General features: G+C 55.7%; 1 protein-coding gene across 7 annotated transcripts; it reads left to right on the top strand.

The window, feature by feature from the left end:
- Positions 1–1796: 1796 nt before the first annotated feature.
- On the top strand, positions 1797–12227 carry IFFO1 (intermediate filament family orphan 1). Of its 7 annotated transcripts, none has more exons than XM_027653521.1 (10): positions 1797–2485; positions 7425–7485; positions 7571–7666; positions 7903–8043; positions 8493–8501; positions 8964–9124; positions 9609–9729; positions 10429–10521; positions 10715–10845; positions 11455–12227. In XM_027653521.1, exons 1-10 carry the CDS (start codon positions 1797–1799, stop codon positions 11555–11557), a joined length of 1605 nt encoding a protein of 534 aa, XP_027509322.1. In that variant the 3' UTR covers positions 11558–12227. The 7 variants fall into 7 exon arrangements, with proteins under 7 accessions (XP_027509322.1, XP_027509321.1, XP_027509319.1 ...); XM_027653520.1 differs by having other exon boundaries at positions 10426–10521; XM_027653518.1 differs by having other exon boundaries at positions 8940–9124.
- Positions 12228–14207: the final 1980 nt, after the last annotated feature.

Genomic DNA, 14207 nt, shown 5'->3' with positions numbered 1-14207 from the left:
GCCACTGCTGCTTCAAAACAAGCTTCTTGACTGGGATCCCTTTTGTCCACCTGTCCTTCTCTTTTCCCTGACTGTTCATTCAGTAGTATTGCTGCTGGGCATATGGCTCCCTACTGGCTGCTGTTTCAGTGCTGGTGTTTGGAAGATGGGGATCTCTTGTGCCTGTCCGTGAGGAAAGCCCTCCTGTCCTCCTCTCCCTTGGCAAAAGCACTGTGTGCCACAGCTCAGCCTCTCTGGTCAGAGGAAGAGCAAGGGAACAGCTACTTAAGAGAGGAAAAATGTTAAAAAAAGGAGGTGACAGAGAAGGAAAGCTCACTTCATTTCACAACCTAACCGCATCTGGGAGGGACCAAAATCCAATTATGAGTTCCAGTGGTCATGAGTGCACCAGGGAGGATGCAGTCAGGTTAGTGGTGGGATAGAAGGTAGTATAAATGCAACTGGGGGCTGCTGTGGGGAGCCTAGAGGCATAGGCAGGACAGGGGAGACAGGCAAGTCAGAAGACATAAGTGATACTGGACACAGCAAGGCAGGAGAAAGAAACAAATTTGATTTAGCCTGCTCCCAGGCCAGGAAGGCAGAAGGATGGATGGAGGGATGGAGGAGACCTGTAACCCTGAAGGAGAGGCAGCAGAGAACATGCAATAGGCAGACTCGGTCAAGACTCACAAAGCCAGCCATCTTCAGTGGGGCTGGTAAGTCTCTGGAAGTGTGGATTCAGTCATACCTTGGATCCCAATGGGAGAGCTGTAGCACACCACCGTACTGGAGCACGCCCAGTCCTTCCACAGAGCTCAATGTAGTGTGGTGCTGGTCATCTCCCCTAATTCAAACCCACTGCTCGCTCACCCCTTGCTGATGGCTCAGCTGAGACCTCGGAGGCCACGCAGCTCAAGTGCCACACTCAGCTCAGGTCTGCAGTGGAAGTCTTGGGGCAACTGGCCAGGAGCACACAGACATCAAGGGAACACAGGTGTCCATAAATGGATAACAGGGTGAGGGGCGATGCCAGTGCTTTTTGCAATATTGACCTGGGGTTGGGGTCAGGGAGGGAGAGACTGTAAGGAAAGACCTAAAGAAGGCTAAAATATGGGGCACGAAATAAGACCCGAGGCTGCTCTGTGAGCAAGGAAGAAGGAAGCCAGTTCCAAACCAAGCATGATATCTGAGAGGCTGGCTGCCTCCGCACAGCCTCCTCTGCCCTCTGGCTCGCCATTGTCCAGTGGCAGCTCTCCGTAGGCGGGCTGCTGGCAGAGCAGGGGCAAGGCTACCTTGTGGGGCTCCAGTGAGTGCAGAGGGAAAGTTATGCCATCTTTAAGGGAGGCAGCCCTGGGGAAAGCACTAAATTCTATGCAATGCGAATAAAAAAAAATAAAAAGGAGGAGATAGAGGCACGCTGTGCTGTTGCTGGGCTGATGACGGGAATTAGTACCCGGCGGGACTTAGCTAGCGGTGCTGGAGCGGGACTTTCCCCCGGGATCGTGCCCGCCGGATCCTACCGGACCCCGCCGCATCCCTTCGCCTCGGGGCGCCCCGAAACCTTCCGGGGAAGCTGAGCCGCCCCCTCCTTCCGCGGGGCTCGGGGGCCGGGTGAGGAAAGGGAGGTTCTGCCGTGTCCCCTCCTCTGCTCGCTCCGCCCGGGGCCGGCGGCGGGGAGCGGGGGGCGGCTCTCCGCGCCCGCCGCCGCCGCCGCCGCCGCATCCCCGCCGCAGCGGAAGCCGCACCCCCGCCGCCGGGGCCGGCCGGGCGCATCCCCCCCACACCCCCGGAGCTCCCCGCCCCGTCCCGCCGCCGCCATGAACCCGCTCTTCGGTCCCAACCTCTTCCTACTGCCGCAGGAGCAGCAGGGGCTGCCGGGCCCCGAGCTGCCGCCGCCGCCCGCCGCCGAGCCCCTGCCGGGGGAGCCGCCCGCCGGCCCCTTCCCCGCACCGCCCGCCGCCATGGCCCTCCGCAACGACCTGGGCTCCAACATCAGCGTCCTGAAGACGCTGAACCTGCGGTTCCGCTGCTTCCTGGCCAAGGTCCACGAGCTGGAGCGGCGCAACCGGCAGCTGGAGAAGCAGCTGCAGCAGGCGCTGGAGGAGGGGGCGGGCGGCCGCGGCCGCGGACCCCCGCGCCGGGACCAGGCGGTGCAGACCGGCTTCGTGGGTCCCATCCGCACCCTGGGGCTGGGGCTGGGGCCGGGGCTGGGGCTGGGGCTGGGGCCCGCCCGGGCGCTGGGGTCCCCCGGCTGCCGCCCCGGCGCCCCCGCCCAGCCCTCTGCCTTCTCGGCCGGTTCCCGCTTCATGCCCGGCACCATCTGGTCCTTCTCGCAAGCCCGGCGGCTCGGCCCGGGGCCCGAGACCACCCTGGTACAGGGACCGGGAGTCTCCTGGGTCCATCCCGACGGGGTGGGCGTGCAGATCGACACCATCACCCCGGAGATCCGGGCCCTCTACAATGTGCTGGCCAAGGTGAAGAGGGAGCGCGACGAGTACAAACGCAGGTGAGAAGGAGCGGCGGGAGCGAGGGGTCCCAGCAGCATCCCCCGAGGGACCGAAACCATCGCCGGGGAGGCTGTAGGGCTCTACCCGGTGGGCGCTGTGCGGGAGAAACAGGGAGGGAAGGAGACAGCCCTCGCCAGACTTTCCATTAGCGTGGGCTCCAGGCAGTGAGAGGTGGGATTGCAAGGCAAAAGTGGGAACCCCTGAAAGCATTTGTCTATGCCTTGGTCTCCTCACTTGCCTCCTCATTTGTGAACCCTCTCGGGATGCTCGTTGAGCCTTTTTCCATCTTATCAATCTGGCATGAGGGACTAGAAATACCTTTCCAAGCAGGGAAGGAATAACATGACTCCAGGAGATGTGTTTTAGAGGGGAGAGAATCTGGAAACAATGGGGAAGGAGGAGCAGCCAGAAAGTAGGTGAGGAAGGTGGGCATGCAGCAGTGAGCGGGTTTGGATTGAAAGAGGCTGCTGGGAAGAGGAGCGTTCTCTGGATGTGTCGGAAGATGTCAGGAAGCCCTGCAGCAGGGTGGCCAGCTCCCCCAGGCCCTTTCCCTCCCCAGTGATCTCAAGCTGGCCTTCCCAGCAGAGAGCTGTGCTGGAGCACCACACTCCTCCGGGGCTTTCCTCTGGACCCAAAATAGCTGTGGCTTGGCATGTGCCTTGGAGAAGGATGAAGCAGAATGCAAAGCTAATCTCTTGGCCGGTTCTTCTTTCCCGTGCAGGGTGGCTGCTGCTCTCCCATCGCGCCGGCTGTGCTTTTGTTTCAGGCCAGTTTCCGAGGCTGCTCCTAGAGCTGCACGTAGGATGAGATCAGGCAGGGGTTGGCGTCGCAGGGTCAGGGCACGGCGCCGGGTGAGAGCGCCGCTGCGACTGACACCACCAGACAGACTGATTTTCTTTTTTGGAAGTTATGGTGCTTTAGAACCAGTTCAAAGTAACTGATTGTGCACCCAGCTACCCACGGGTGCTGGGCTGCTGACCAGTTCTGCACAGCTGTGGGCTCTGGTGCCAAGATCAAGGCTGGGGATCCAAGATGACAGCTTATGCTTTTGGCTTTATAAGGCTTTGGCTGCACAAACTTGACTGTCAGATGCTCTGAAGGCACCAAGCAAGGCACATGGAAAGGAAGAGTTGGCATCTCTTCTTTCCCAATGATTACTGTGTGTACCTTAGACTTTTTATTATTAAACCAGGGGTCTGGCTCCTTCTCCAGGGGCGAGCTGCGCTCCTTGCCTTGCATTTTCAGATCATATACCAGGGAGCTGGAGCCACCTTTTTGGCCGGGACAGCTTGAGCCACATAGGGGGTCAGCCAGAGAGTACCAAGTTGGGTGGGTTTGTTGATGCTGCTGAAACTTTAGAGAATGGAGAGCTTTTAGGGGTCGTCCTGCTCTGGAAAGTGGGCTTTGGGGAAGGCTTTAGAGAGGGTGACAGAGGGACTGCTGAGGGTGAGCAGAGGGAGCACCACAAGCTGCTATGAACCAATGTTGTTGGTGGGATCTATTTTTGGAGTGTGTTACCAGGAGCTGGGGGAAAGCAGACCCCACCCCCAGACCCTATCCAGCACTGGGAACTTTCTGATGGGAACAGCCAGGTCCCAAAGAGGGGAATGGGACAGGAGGATCCCATTTCCACACCCTTTTTCATGCTGAGGCCTGACAGCAACATCCCCAGGGAGCTGAGACTTCCCTGCCATGGTGGGCTGTGATCTGCCACGGGGACAGTGCAGCTGGTGTCATGCCTTTGCCACCTGCCTGGTAGCAGATGGAAGAGACTGTATTAACACAGGACTTCCCGGTTTATGACCTGTGGCTTGGGTGCTTGAGCTTGTGCTTTCTTCAGGGCAGCGTTGCTGCTATGCACCCCACAGCACTTGGAGCAGTGCAGCAGGAGCTTCTCTCTGGATACACAAGGGCCTGATATTCAAGTCAGGGATCTAGGAGGGGTGCGGGGGCTATAGGGAGGGATGAGAATAGATGCAGCAGCAGGAGAGAGGCTTGCAGAAGCTGCACTTGGGAGGAGTGGACTAAGGCTGGGTGGCCTGGAGAGAGGCGAAAGGTGCCTGTGAGTATCATAAAGACCTGCTGAGTGCTGAGGTTCTGGGAGTCTCATCAGGTTTATGTTGTCTGCTACATCTGTATTTACAAATAGTTTTTATCTTGCATGTTGCAAGGACGCGCTGGAGATGTGGGGTTAGCAGTGTTACAACTCAGTGTGTTAGAGTCACTGAATAGTTTGGGTTGGAAAGGACCTTTAAGGATTACCTAGTCCAACCCCCCTGCCATGAGGTTTCGCTAGATCAGGTTGCTCAAAGCCCTAACCTTGAACATTTCCAATGGTGGGGCATCCACAGCTTCTCTGGGCAACCTGCTCCAGTGTCTCACCACCATCATAAAAAAATTAATCCTTATGTCTAATCTAAACCTACCTTCTTTCAGTTTAAAACCATTGCCCCTTGTCCTGTCATTGCAGGCCCTGGTAAAAAGTCTCTCTCCATCATTTTTATAAGCCCCCTCGTTTATTAAAAGGCCTCAAGAATGTCTTTTGTTGTTGTAATTGCCCTCCAAGGAGCTGTGCCAGGTTACAGGGCCTTCACCACTAAGATGAAGCTCAGACCTACTTCAGACATGGCAAGAGCAGCCCAAAGCACCAGCGTGCACTAACCGTGGATAGGGTGAGGCACCCCAATGCCTCTTGCAGTGAACAGGATTTTTAAAGATGGGGGAGTTGTTTATATTGCTAAGTGAACTTGTTGAGGGGACACACCTGCTGGGGAGGGGGGATGCTGTAGGGACAACACTGCGTCTTTTCATGTCCCCGGCTTTAGGGGAGGGCTGTTCCATGGCTGGCAAGGAGATGATCGGGTCTGCCCGCTGCTGGGACCCTCCTGCCCTTGCTCTCTGCCCTCTGTGTTTCAGCCTTTGGGCAGGTTGTTGCTTTGCAGTGGTGCAGGAAGGACCCACATCTCCCTTTGGCATGCACTGGTGGCCATGGGGTTGCGTGGGGCAGCCTTGCTTCCAGCAAGCTGGCACGGCCGCCGACCGCACGGGGCTACGGGTGCAGTGCTGCAGGCAGGTTATTATTAGGAGTGGTGCATTGCAGGAGGGAGCAGGGAAGGAGCCAGGCAGAAGATGAGAGGGTGAGAGGTTCATAATGGATGGGTGCACAGATTTGTCTCTTGTGGGGTGAATCGCTGTCTCCTTCTGCCTTCAAATTGCTGTTTATCTGATCTGAACTCATCTTCCATAGCACTGGTGTGAAATGAACTCTTACCAGGATTTGCAGCTGTGCTTTACTTTCCCAGTGAGTCTGGGATATATAGAGATTTGGAGGGAGGCGGGGACCAAAAAAGAGGAAGTGCCTCACAGAGAAAGATGCTGCAAATTTTTTTCTTGTGGTGGAAGGCATTTTTGTCCCTGGGGAGGAAGGCCTTGTTTGAGCAGCTCCCATATAAGGGCAGTTCTACCTTTTAACTTTGTTCTTTCTTTTCCCTTCATCTCTCTCTTTCCCCAAAAGGATGGGAACCCCCTTTGATTCCCCTTCTGGAGCTGTGGTATGGATCCAACATCAACATGAGGAGTGTACACTTTGTCCTTGTTTGAGTAAGGAGCAGCACTGGTAGCTTTAAGAGCTTAGAAATTCATAAACCAGGGCTCTCTCATGTTGTCAGATTGTCCAGATACCCTGAGATAATAAGTGTGAGGGCTTCTCATATACTTTCTGATTTCCTAGACCTTAGGATTTATTGTTCAAACTTGGTGTGAGTAAGTGAGAAGAGAGATTTTTCATGTCCTCATGCAGAGTCACAGTGTCTGTGTTGGTGCTTGCAAGCATTAAATAGAAACCAGAGATCACTGCACCAGGAAGGGTCCAGCTCTGGTTGCTTTCCCAGAGTAGTCTTGCTTTCTTGGAAAAATCTGGTGCTCCCAGAGAAGCCAGGAGCCAAGTAAGAATGCAGCAGCCCTGTCCCATGCCACACGGCAGCACATGCCAGCCCACCTGCTCTATGGGATAGTCACTCAGCAAAGAGCAGTGCAGCTTCATGGCCTCCCAATAGACTGTGGAGTGGGCCAACACTGCAGCATGATCTAAGAGGACGATCTCATGCAGTGAAATATAATATAATTGCTAGGGGATTTGTCTTTGTATAGCAAGGCCAGGCGCCTTGCAGGTCAACAGCTTGCAAAGCTGCAAAGCCTGACACAGTACCCACCAGCCAGCCTGGTGTAAACTGAGACACCCTATCCTGCTTCCTTCTAGGATGAAACAGTGTTCTTTGATCCAACCTGTTATGCGGCAGTAGAGCCAAGGACACTTGTGCTCCTGCCCAGGCAGCGTGGCCCGGCACAGGGCAGCCCTCTGCATTGGTACAGGCAGAGAGCAGCTCTTCATGTGGTGCATATCATGGTCACTCACACGGTGAGGTGGTTTGGTGTTAAGATTGGATTTTGTGCTTCTGGACAGGTCTGAGCTGCAACACTGCAGACACACAAATGTGGTCACAAAAATGTGGCACAGGAGGCAACTCTGCAACATCTGCAAACCCGTTGTTGAGTGTTGGAGCTGAACCTCATGTGACCCAGGGCTGAGGGGCTCGGGGGTGGATGGAGAGGCCAGTGGGCTGCATCAGGCCGTGGGCCAGCCCCAGTGTGACAGAGTGTGCAGTGCAGCCTGGGTCGGTGTCCCCAGCTCCCCCCGTCGCAGGGTGGGCAGCCGTGGTGGGGCAGGGTTCGTGGCCAGCGGGGCTGATGCACTTGGCAGCTGCCATTGCCTGAACATGAGAGGCTGTGCATTCTTGGGCACGTTCTCCTTCCCACCCCAGTGCCGTCATCCCACCCTCTTGGATAGCTTTGGGGTGAGCAGCTGCTGCTCTGTCCTCTCTGTTTGGCAGCCAGCGAGGCGAGGCCGATAGGATCTGACCAGCACGTTTGTCTCCCTAGATGGGAAGAGGAGTACACGGTGCGTGTCCAGCTTCAGGACCGGGTGACTGAGCTGCAGGAGGTAAGCACTGCTGTCCCCCACTTCCTTTGCAATGCAGCTGCTCCCCACTAATGCTGATTTGCTTGTCTCCCTCTGCCTGGGGCAGGAAGCCCAGGAGGCTGAAGCTTGCCAGGAGGAGCTGGCCATGAAGGTGGAGCAGCTCAAGGCAGAGCTTGTTGTCTTCAAGGGACTGATGAGCAATGTGAGTCCCTAACCCCTCTCCGACCCCACAGCTGGTCCTACCTGAGCAGTGGGGCTGTGTAGAAAAGCAGTTCCTTGGTGGGGCACAACCAGCACGGAGGTGGTCTGGCAGGGTGCAGTGAGCAAAGTGGAGATGTGGATGTGGTCCTGCATGAGCAGGAAAGTGGGGGCAGTGATTGCTGTTTGCCTTGCCTAATATTCCTCCTTTGTCCCCTTCCTGTGATGCTGTGGGTTCAGAACATCACAGAGCTGGACACAAAGATCCAAGAGAAGGCCATGAAGGTGGACATGGACATCTGCCGGCGCATCGACATCACTGCCAAGCTGTGTGACGTGGCACAGCAGCGGAACTGCGAGGACATGATCAAGATGTTTCAGGTGAGAAGCGCCTGATGCTGCTCCAGACTCAGCTGCTGGCTCTGGGGAAGAGAGTTCCCAAAGGAGGTAGAAGAGACAACACCAGACCCCTGCCAGGGGAGACGCTTGGTCACCCTCACCCTCACTCCTTGCAGTCCCTTGCTTTCTGTCTCTCTCGGGAGGACCAGGCTAAAGGGCACAGAGAGGAGGTGGAAAGCTCCAGATGTTGCTTTGGGCATCAAGAGTCCCCTCAGCCTCTTGCTGACCTATTGTGTTGGGCCCGGGGACACCATAGTGGTAGGGGAACAGCTGCAGGAGGGAGACGAGTTACTCGAGCGTCTGTCTCTAATTCCATCTCTCTCCTTCCCCTTCCCCTCTCCGTCATCTTCTCTCTGTCTCTCTTCTCTGTCTCTGTCTCTTTTCTCTTTCTGGATGTTGCTGCCTTTCTGTTACGCTCTTTGTCCCTACAGAAGCAACTGGTTAGTTTCATTCAGTTGGGAAATTTTACAAATTTTAAACTTACTATAAATAAGGTCGGACTGTATATATTGACATATTTCACCTTTTTCAGACTCTCTTTTTTCCTGTTTCTGTCACTGTGTTTCTCTGTCTCTGGACTGGGGTGGTGGGTGATTTGAGTTTTTCTGCAGTAAAACCACATTGTTTTTTCTCATCAGATTCATAGATTCCATTTTTAGTTGCTTAGTTTTAATTTTAAAAAATGCTAAAACCATGTTTTATCCATTGCATCCATCTTTAACCTGATCATAATGAGCCCATCTCTCTCTCTCTTCTCTTCCTTCCTTTCTTTCTGTCTTTCTCTCTTTCCCTGCCTTTCTGTCCCTCCACCATTCCTTTCCCCTCCATCTCCTCCCAACTACCTGCTCCTGACCTCGGACCCGGCTTCGTTTCTGTAGTCTCTGCACTTGTCTCCCGTTAAGGTCCCAGCCTCGGTGGGGCGGAAGCGGGAGCGCAAGCAGGTCAGCGACGAAGACACCTCACTATCAGAGAGTGATGCCTCCCGAAAACCTGAAGAGGAAGAGGAGGATGAGACCACTGCCATGAGTATCAATGAGGAAATGCAGAGGATGCTGAACCAGCTGTGAGTGCAGCTGCTGCACTCCTCTGCCAACGGTGTTGCGCCAGGCTCCAGCACCAGGCTTCCGGCTGGTGCCTGGGATGGGGAGGGCAGGGGTGGTCTGCACCTCCCCTTCCCAGCTGAGGGCAAGATGGGAGGTGTTGCTGTGGCATATGTACACCCTGTGCTCTGTGGCACGGTGGGACTGACCCCCTTGGGAGTCCTGAGCCCACCCGTGCTGTGGGTGGGAGCTGGACCAGCTCCCCCTCTCTTGACCCCTTGCCACGTTTTGGGAGTCCCCGCCTGAATTTTCTGGGGCTTCTGACCATAGAGCCCCTCCCCATCATGTGTTGGGTTTGGGCACACTTGAGTTCACCCTGGCCAGACCTCCCAGGATCTGCAGCCCTGCAAGCTCATGAGCAGGAGCAAGGCTTTCGGCACCGACTTGCAGCCCCTGCCTGCCATGGTGTTCCTGCTGGGTTCTGATGTGCTGTTCTCTTGCCCCCAGGAGGGAGTATGACTTTGAAGATGACTGTGACAGCCTCACGTGGGAGGAGACAGAAGAAACGCTGCTCCTCTGGGAGGACTTCTCTGGATATGCCATTGCAGCCGCAGAGGTGCAGGGGGAGGTAATGGTGGTGTCAGGTCCTCTTGGGGATCCAGCCTTGGGTTGGGACACCTGGTCCTGCCTCAGCCTGGGAAGATGCTCCCTCAAAAACCAGACTTCAACTCCTCTATGCCTTTTCAGGCCTGTACAGGCGCTTTCCTACCCTTTCTACATGAATATGTGAATACATTACTGCATCCTTGTTGAGGTCTCCCTGTTAGAGACACACCAGGGACCTGTAGCCTGAAGGATGTGCTGAGAACATGGTCCACACACACAGGGGAGCCATACTCCTCCCAGAAGAGAAGACCTCCTCTGACTGGGCTGGTCTGTGGTGATCCCTTGCTCATGTTCTCCAGCCCATCTGCCCAGTGTGCAGCAAAACTGCCCAAACAGTGTCTGGCTAAAGCCCCTGTCGTCCCACATCTTTGGCCCCCAGCAGTCCCCTGGGGATGTGTAATGCTTGGAAATGGTCTGTGCTCTCCAAAGCTTCTGTGCATTGCTGGGCTTGTTCTGGGTTGATGTGTTCATTGCCCAGTATGGCAAGTCCTAGGTCTCCTAACTCCATGTTGGCAGAACTGACTCATGCCTTCTATGTGCTACACTGTGTATGTTTCTTCCTCTTTTCCCAGTGTTGCCAGTTCTTTCTCTTTCTGTCTTGCCTCTGATTCCTCATGTTGGACACCTCCCTGCCTCTAAACATGCTGTCTGTTCTCAGCAGCAGGACGACAGCCTGGAGAAGGTGATCAAGGACACGGAGTCACTGTTCAAGAGCCGTGAGAAGGAGTACCAGGAAACCATTGACCAAATAGAGGTGGGAGAATGAGGAAGTGGGAAGGGCATAGCACAGAAGGGTGTGAAATGGGGGACTGCATACCTGGGGGAGGGAGACACAATGCTGTAGCAGACCATTGGTAATGGGGGTAGCAGCCCCCAGACTGGCTGTGCCCACTGCCCTGCACCGCACTGTGCCCTGGGCTCATCTCTGCACCATTTCCCTTGTGCAGCTGGAACTGGCCACAGCCAAGAACGACATGAACCGGCACCTTCACGAGTACATGGAAATGTGCAGCATGAAGCGAGGCTTGGACGTGCAGATGGAGACTTGCCGGCGGCTCATCACCCAGTCTGGAGACAGGTGAGCTTAGCAGGAGGGATGGGATACCCATGCTCTGGAGCCAGGGTGGTGGTGAGTGGGAGCTGAAGGACTCCTGCACGGCCCTGATGTGGCATGGAGTGAGGGCAGCTTCCAGAGGCTGTTGGACTCCTGGTGACCAGCCTTCGCTCAGGTCATGGTGCCACCTCTGCAGAAGGCGGGTTGCACACAGGAGTCTGTTTTGGCAGGTGAAGCCAGACACCCCTGGTGGAGAGAGGTGCTGCCATTGTTGCAGGGACATTGTATAAGTCCCCAAAGGCCTGTGGAGCCAGGGTGGCTTCAAGCTAGGGACCTCTGTGGTGGGCTTTCACAGACCCTTAGCCTTACATGCCTTGTCAGGGTCCTGCTCTGGACAGGCCCCTCCAGCATTTCACCCAGCTCTGCTCCATGCTCTTAACCTCTTGACTGGTGTCCTTTGGAACACCCTCCCCGGCCCCCAGGGATTCCCACAGACTCATACTCCCCAGGGGAGCAAGAGGGGCACTTCAGCTTCTCTCACTCCTGCTGTCCTGCGCCCTGCCCACACCAAACGGGGTCCTTTCCCTCCTCTTGGGTGATACTGTGACCGCTGCCCTTTGCTGTTCTCTGCAGAAAGTCTCCTGCCTTCACCCCGAGCTCCAACAGCGAGTCAGCCCCGAATGAGGAGAGTGAGGAATCGGACCGCGATCCACCCAGCGATGCTTCTATCAGATAATGAGGGGAGGCCCTGCTCCCTTCGACCCCCTTCCTGGCATGGGGGTGCCTGAGTCACGCCTGGGAGAGACTGTCAGGGACATGGAACCACTGGTAAACGTCTGTCACCCAGGCTCACTCCCATTTTGGGGTGCTTGGCAGATCCCACACCCCCCCCTCACCGGATACCTTGCAAATGGGAATAGCTAGATAGACCTGAGGGCCCTTGCCCGGGCTGCTCTGCCTTCAGCCCCTTCTCTATTCCCTTTTCCTGCTTTGGTTAAACTGTGGTTCGGGCAGGGAGGCTCCAAACCTGCCACGGTGGCGTTCTCCAGGACCTGTTCCCAGGCCCCCCCAGACCCACCTCCTCTGGCCTCCGTCCTGGTACACTTGACCTGCCCCCTGCCCTCCCTGCGCTACACGGAGCTGAACGAGAGCCGTACCTCCCTGCAAACTGGACCTGACACTGGTGCCAACTGGACCGAGCCCAGGGCTCTCTCTGTCCTTGCTGCTGGCTGGGTGCCTGGCTGGTGCCCCTGCCATGCCGGGCACCCTGAGCCCTCCCACCCCTCCTCCGGGTTGGGGGCCAAGTCCCGCTCACTGTGCACTTTGCTTTGCCGCCCGTCGGCGACGCGCTCACGTCTGTGTTACGGGGGCGAGGTCATTAAATGGGACAATTTCCTTTTCTACAGCTTCGCCGGGTGTGGGCTCTCCCTGTGCTGTCGCGGGCGATGCGTGGCTTGAGGCAGGGGGTGTCCTCCACCAGACCCCCAAGCTTACATCATTGGGTCCCCCTATGGGGCAGTCCCATCCCTTGGGCATGCTGGGTGGGACTGGCAGATGGGACAGTGGTGAGGTCCCAGTTCTGAGAGCCACCGGCCCTCAACAGACTGTGTGTAGCGTCGGTATTGTGTGGGCTGCCTTGTTCTTAACCTGGAGCATCATCGATGCTGAGGCTGAGGGATTGGAAGTGAAGCTGATCCTGGCTTGTGACTTGTGGACCTTCCTGTCCTGTTGCCTGGTCTCCTCTGCCATGCCAGGGCACCCTTCTCGCCTGCTCTCAGTCCCACATCCAACCTCGGTGTAACCACAGTGGGGGATCCCCTGTCCCACCATCTCTTACAGCGTTTGTCTGGCTGGCCTGTGGCATGTGCTCCTCTGGTGACAGGAGGCTGGAGCCTGGCAGGGTGTCAGGAGGGGATGAGCAGCCTGCTGAGAGCCAATGTGATCCAGAGAGGCAGTGTGTTCTGGAGAAGTAGTGTAATACACTGAGCAGTGGACTCAGGCTGCACAGCCAAGGCAGGTGAAGCTCTGGAGAAAATATGCTTCTCACTAAATGTCCTGAAAGGAAAAGAAAGTAACATAGCAGTAGATCATGGATCATCTCTGAGATTAGGTAAGTTAGATAAAATGGGGTCTGAGCAATGCAAGAGTTTCTCTGTGTAGGTTCGTCTTGGGTGGCCAACGCTGCCATGTGCTTTAGCTGGGAATGCCGTGGCATCTGTGCACCCCAGCACAGAGTGTTGGCATTTGGGCAGGGTGAGGCCCTCTGCCTATACCTGTAAGATGTGTTACGGCATGTGTTGGTGTTTTAGTGTGGGCTGACCTGGCTGGTTAGAGCTGGCAGGGAGGTGAGTCCCTGCAAATGGCAGAAGTCAGCAGCTGAGGAAACCTCCAGGCCAGGGTGGAGCTGGGGCACTGCTGCTGCTGGGAGATGGCAGTTCCGCAGCTGATGGTCTGCTGTGGCTGCGCTCCAACTCACAAGTGCCACCTTCACTTCTTGAAGGGAAATCGCGAGACTGTTTCATAGGAGCAGCAGGGTGCTGGGAAGCAACAGAGGTGTGTTCCCTTGTTCTGGCTGCTTGTGGCTGTGTAGGTGGATGGGAGGTGTGTGTCTCAGTGCCTGCCATGACCCTCACCTCTATGCTGCCTTGTCCAAATTTCTTTCCCTCTTCCCTTTTTATTTTTCTTCCTAAAAGAGCTAAAGCCAGAGGAAATATTTTAATAGTCTTTTACGTTCAAGTGATGATGCTTCACACACAGTAAATCAGGGATCACTTTCTATCTTGCCTAGAGGCTCTTCTGGTTCATGCAAATCCCCTTTCCTGTACGTGTCTTTGCAGCATTTTCTGCTCTTTCTCTGCTGTGGAGAGCTCTGTGAGTGGCTGGCAGTGTCTGGTTTCCCCCGTGCATAATCCAGGACATGCATGCCTTTGCCTCAGTATTGCTTAAGGAACCCACAAGACTGGAGAGATTTAAAACATGAAGCACAGCAGGACTGACATCTCTGCCATGAGCAGTCATTGCCCAGAGGAGCAACAGGTGCTGCTAGACACCCATGTACCAGGACATGTCAGGACCCCAGTCCCACACTGCTTGACAGAACTCCCTTCGCAGTGACACTGAGGTCTCTGCCACCCATATGTGCAAGATGCTGTTCTCTGGTGAATTGTGTCACCGGCAAGAGGCTCTGTTCCCCCACCAGTGACGTCTATGAACTACTCAGTGCTGTGTTGCTTAATGCCATCCCTTTTCCAGGACACCTCTTGGCAGTGCCTGCTCAGGAAGCAATATCAATTCCTGTCTCACTTGGTGTCCATGCATTAGTGTGAATGTTTAATGCCCAAGTATTGTCCAAGCATGGACTGAATGGGATTCCATAGCAGGATGCA

Source organism: Corapipo altera, unplaced genomic scaffold (genome assembly GCF_003945725.1).
Source record: "Corapipo altera isolate COAL_440 unplaced genomic scaffold, ASM394572v1 61, whole genome shotgun sequence".
NCBI classification, from domain to species: domain Eukaryota; kingdom Metazoa; phylum Chordata; class Aves; order Passeriformes; family Pipridae; genus Corapipo; species Corapipo altera.
Note: the sequence above shows the minus strand (reverse complement) of the source record. Positions and strands in the feature narration are given on the sequence as shown.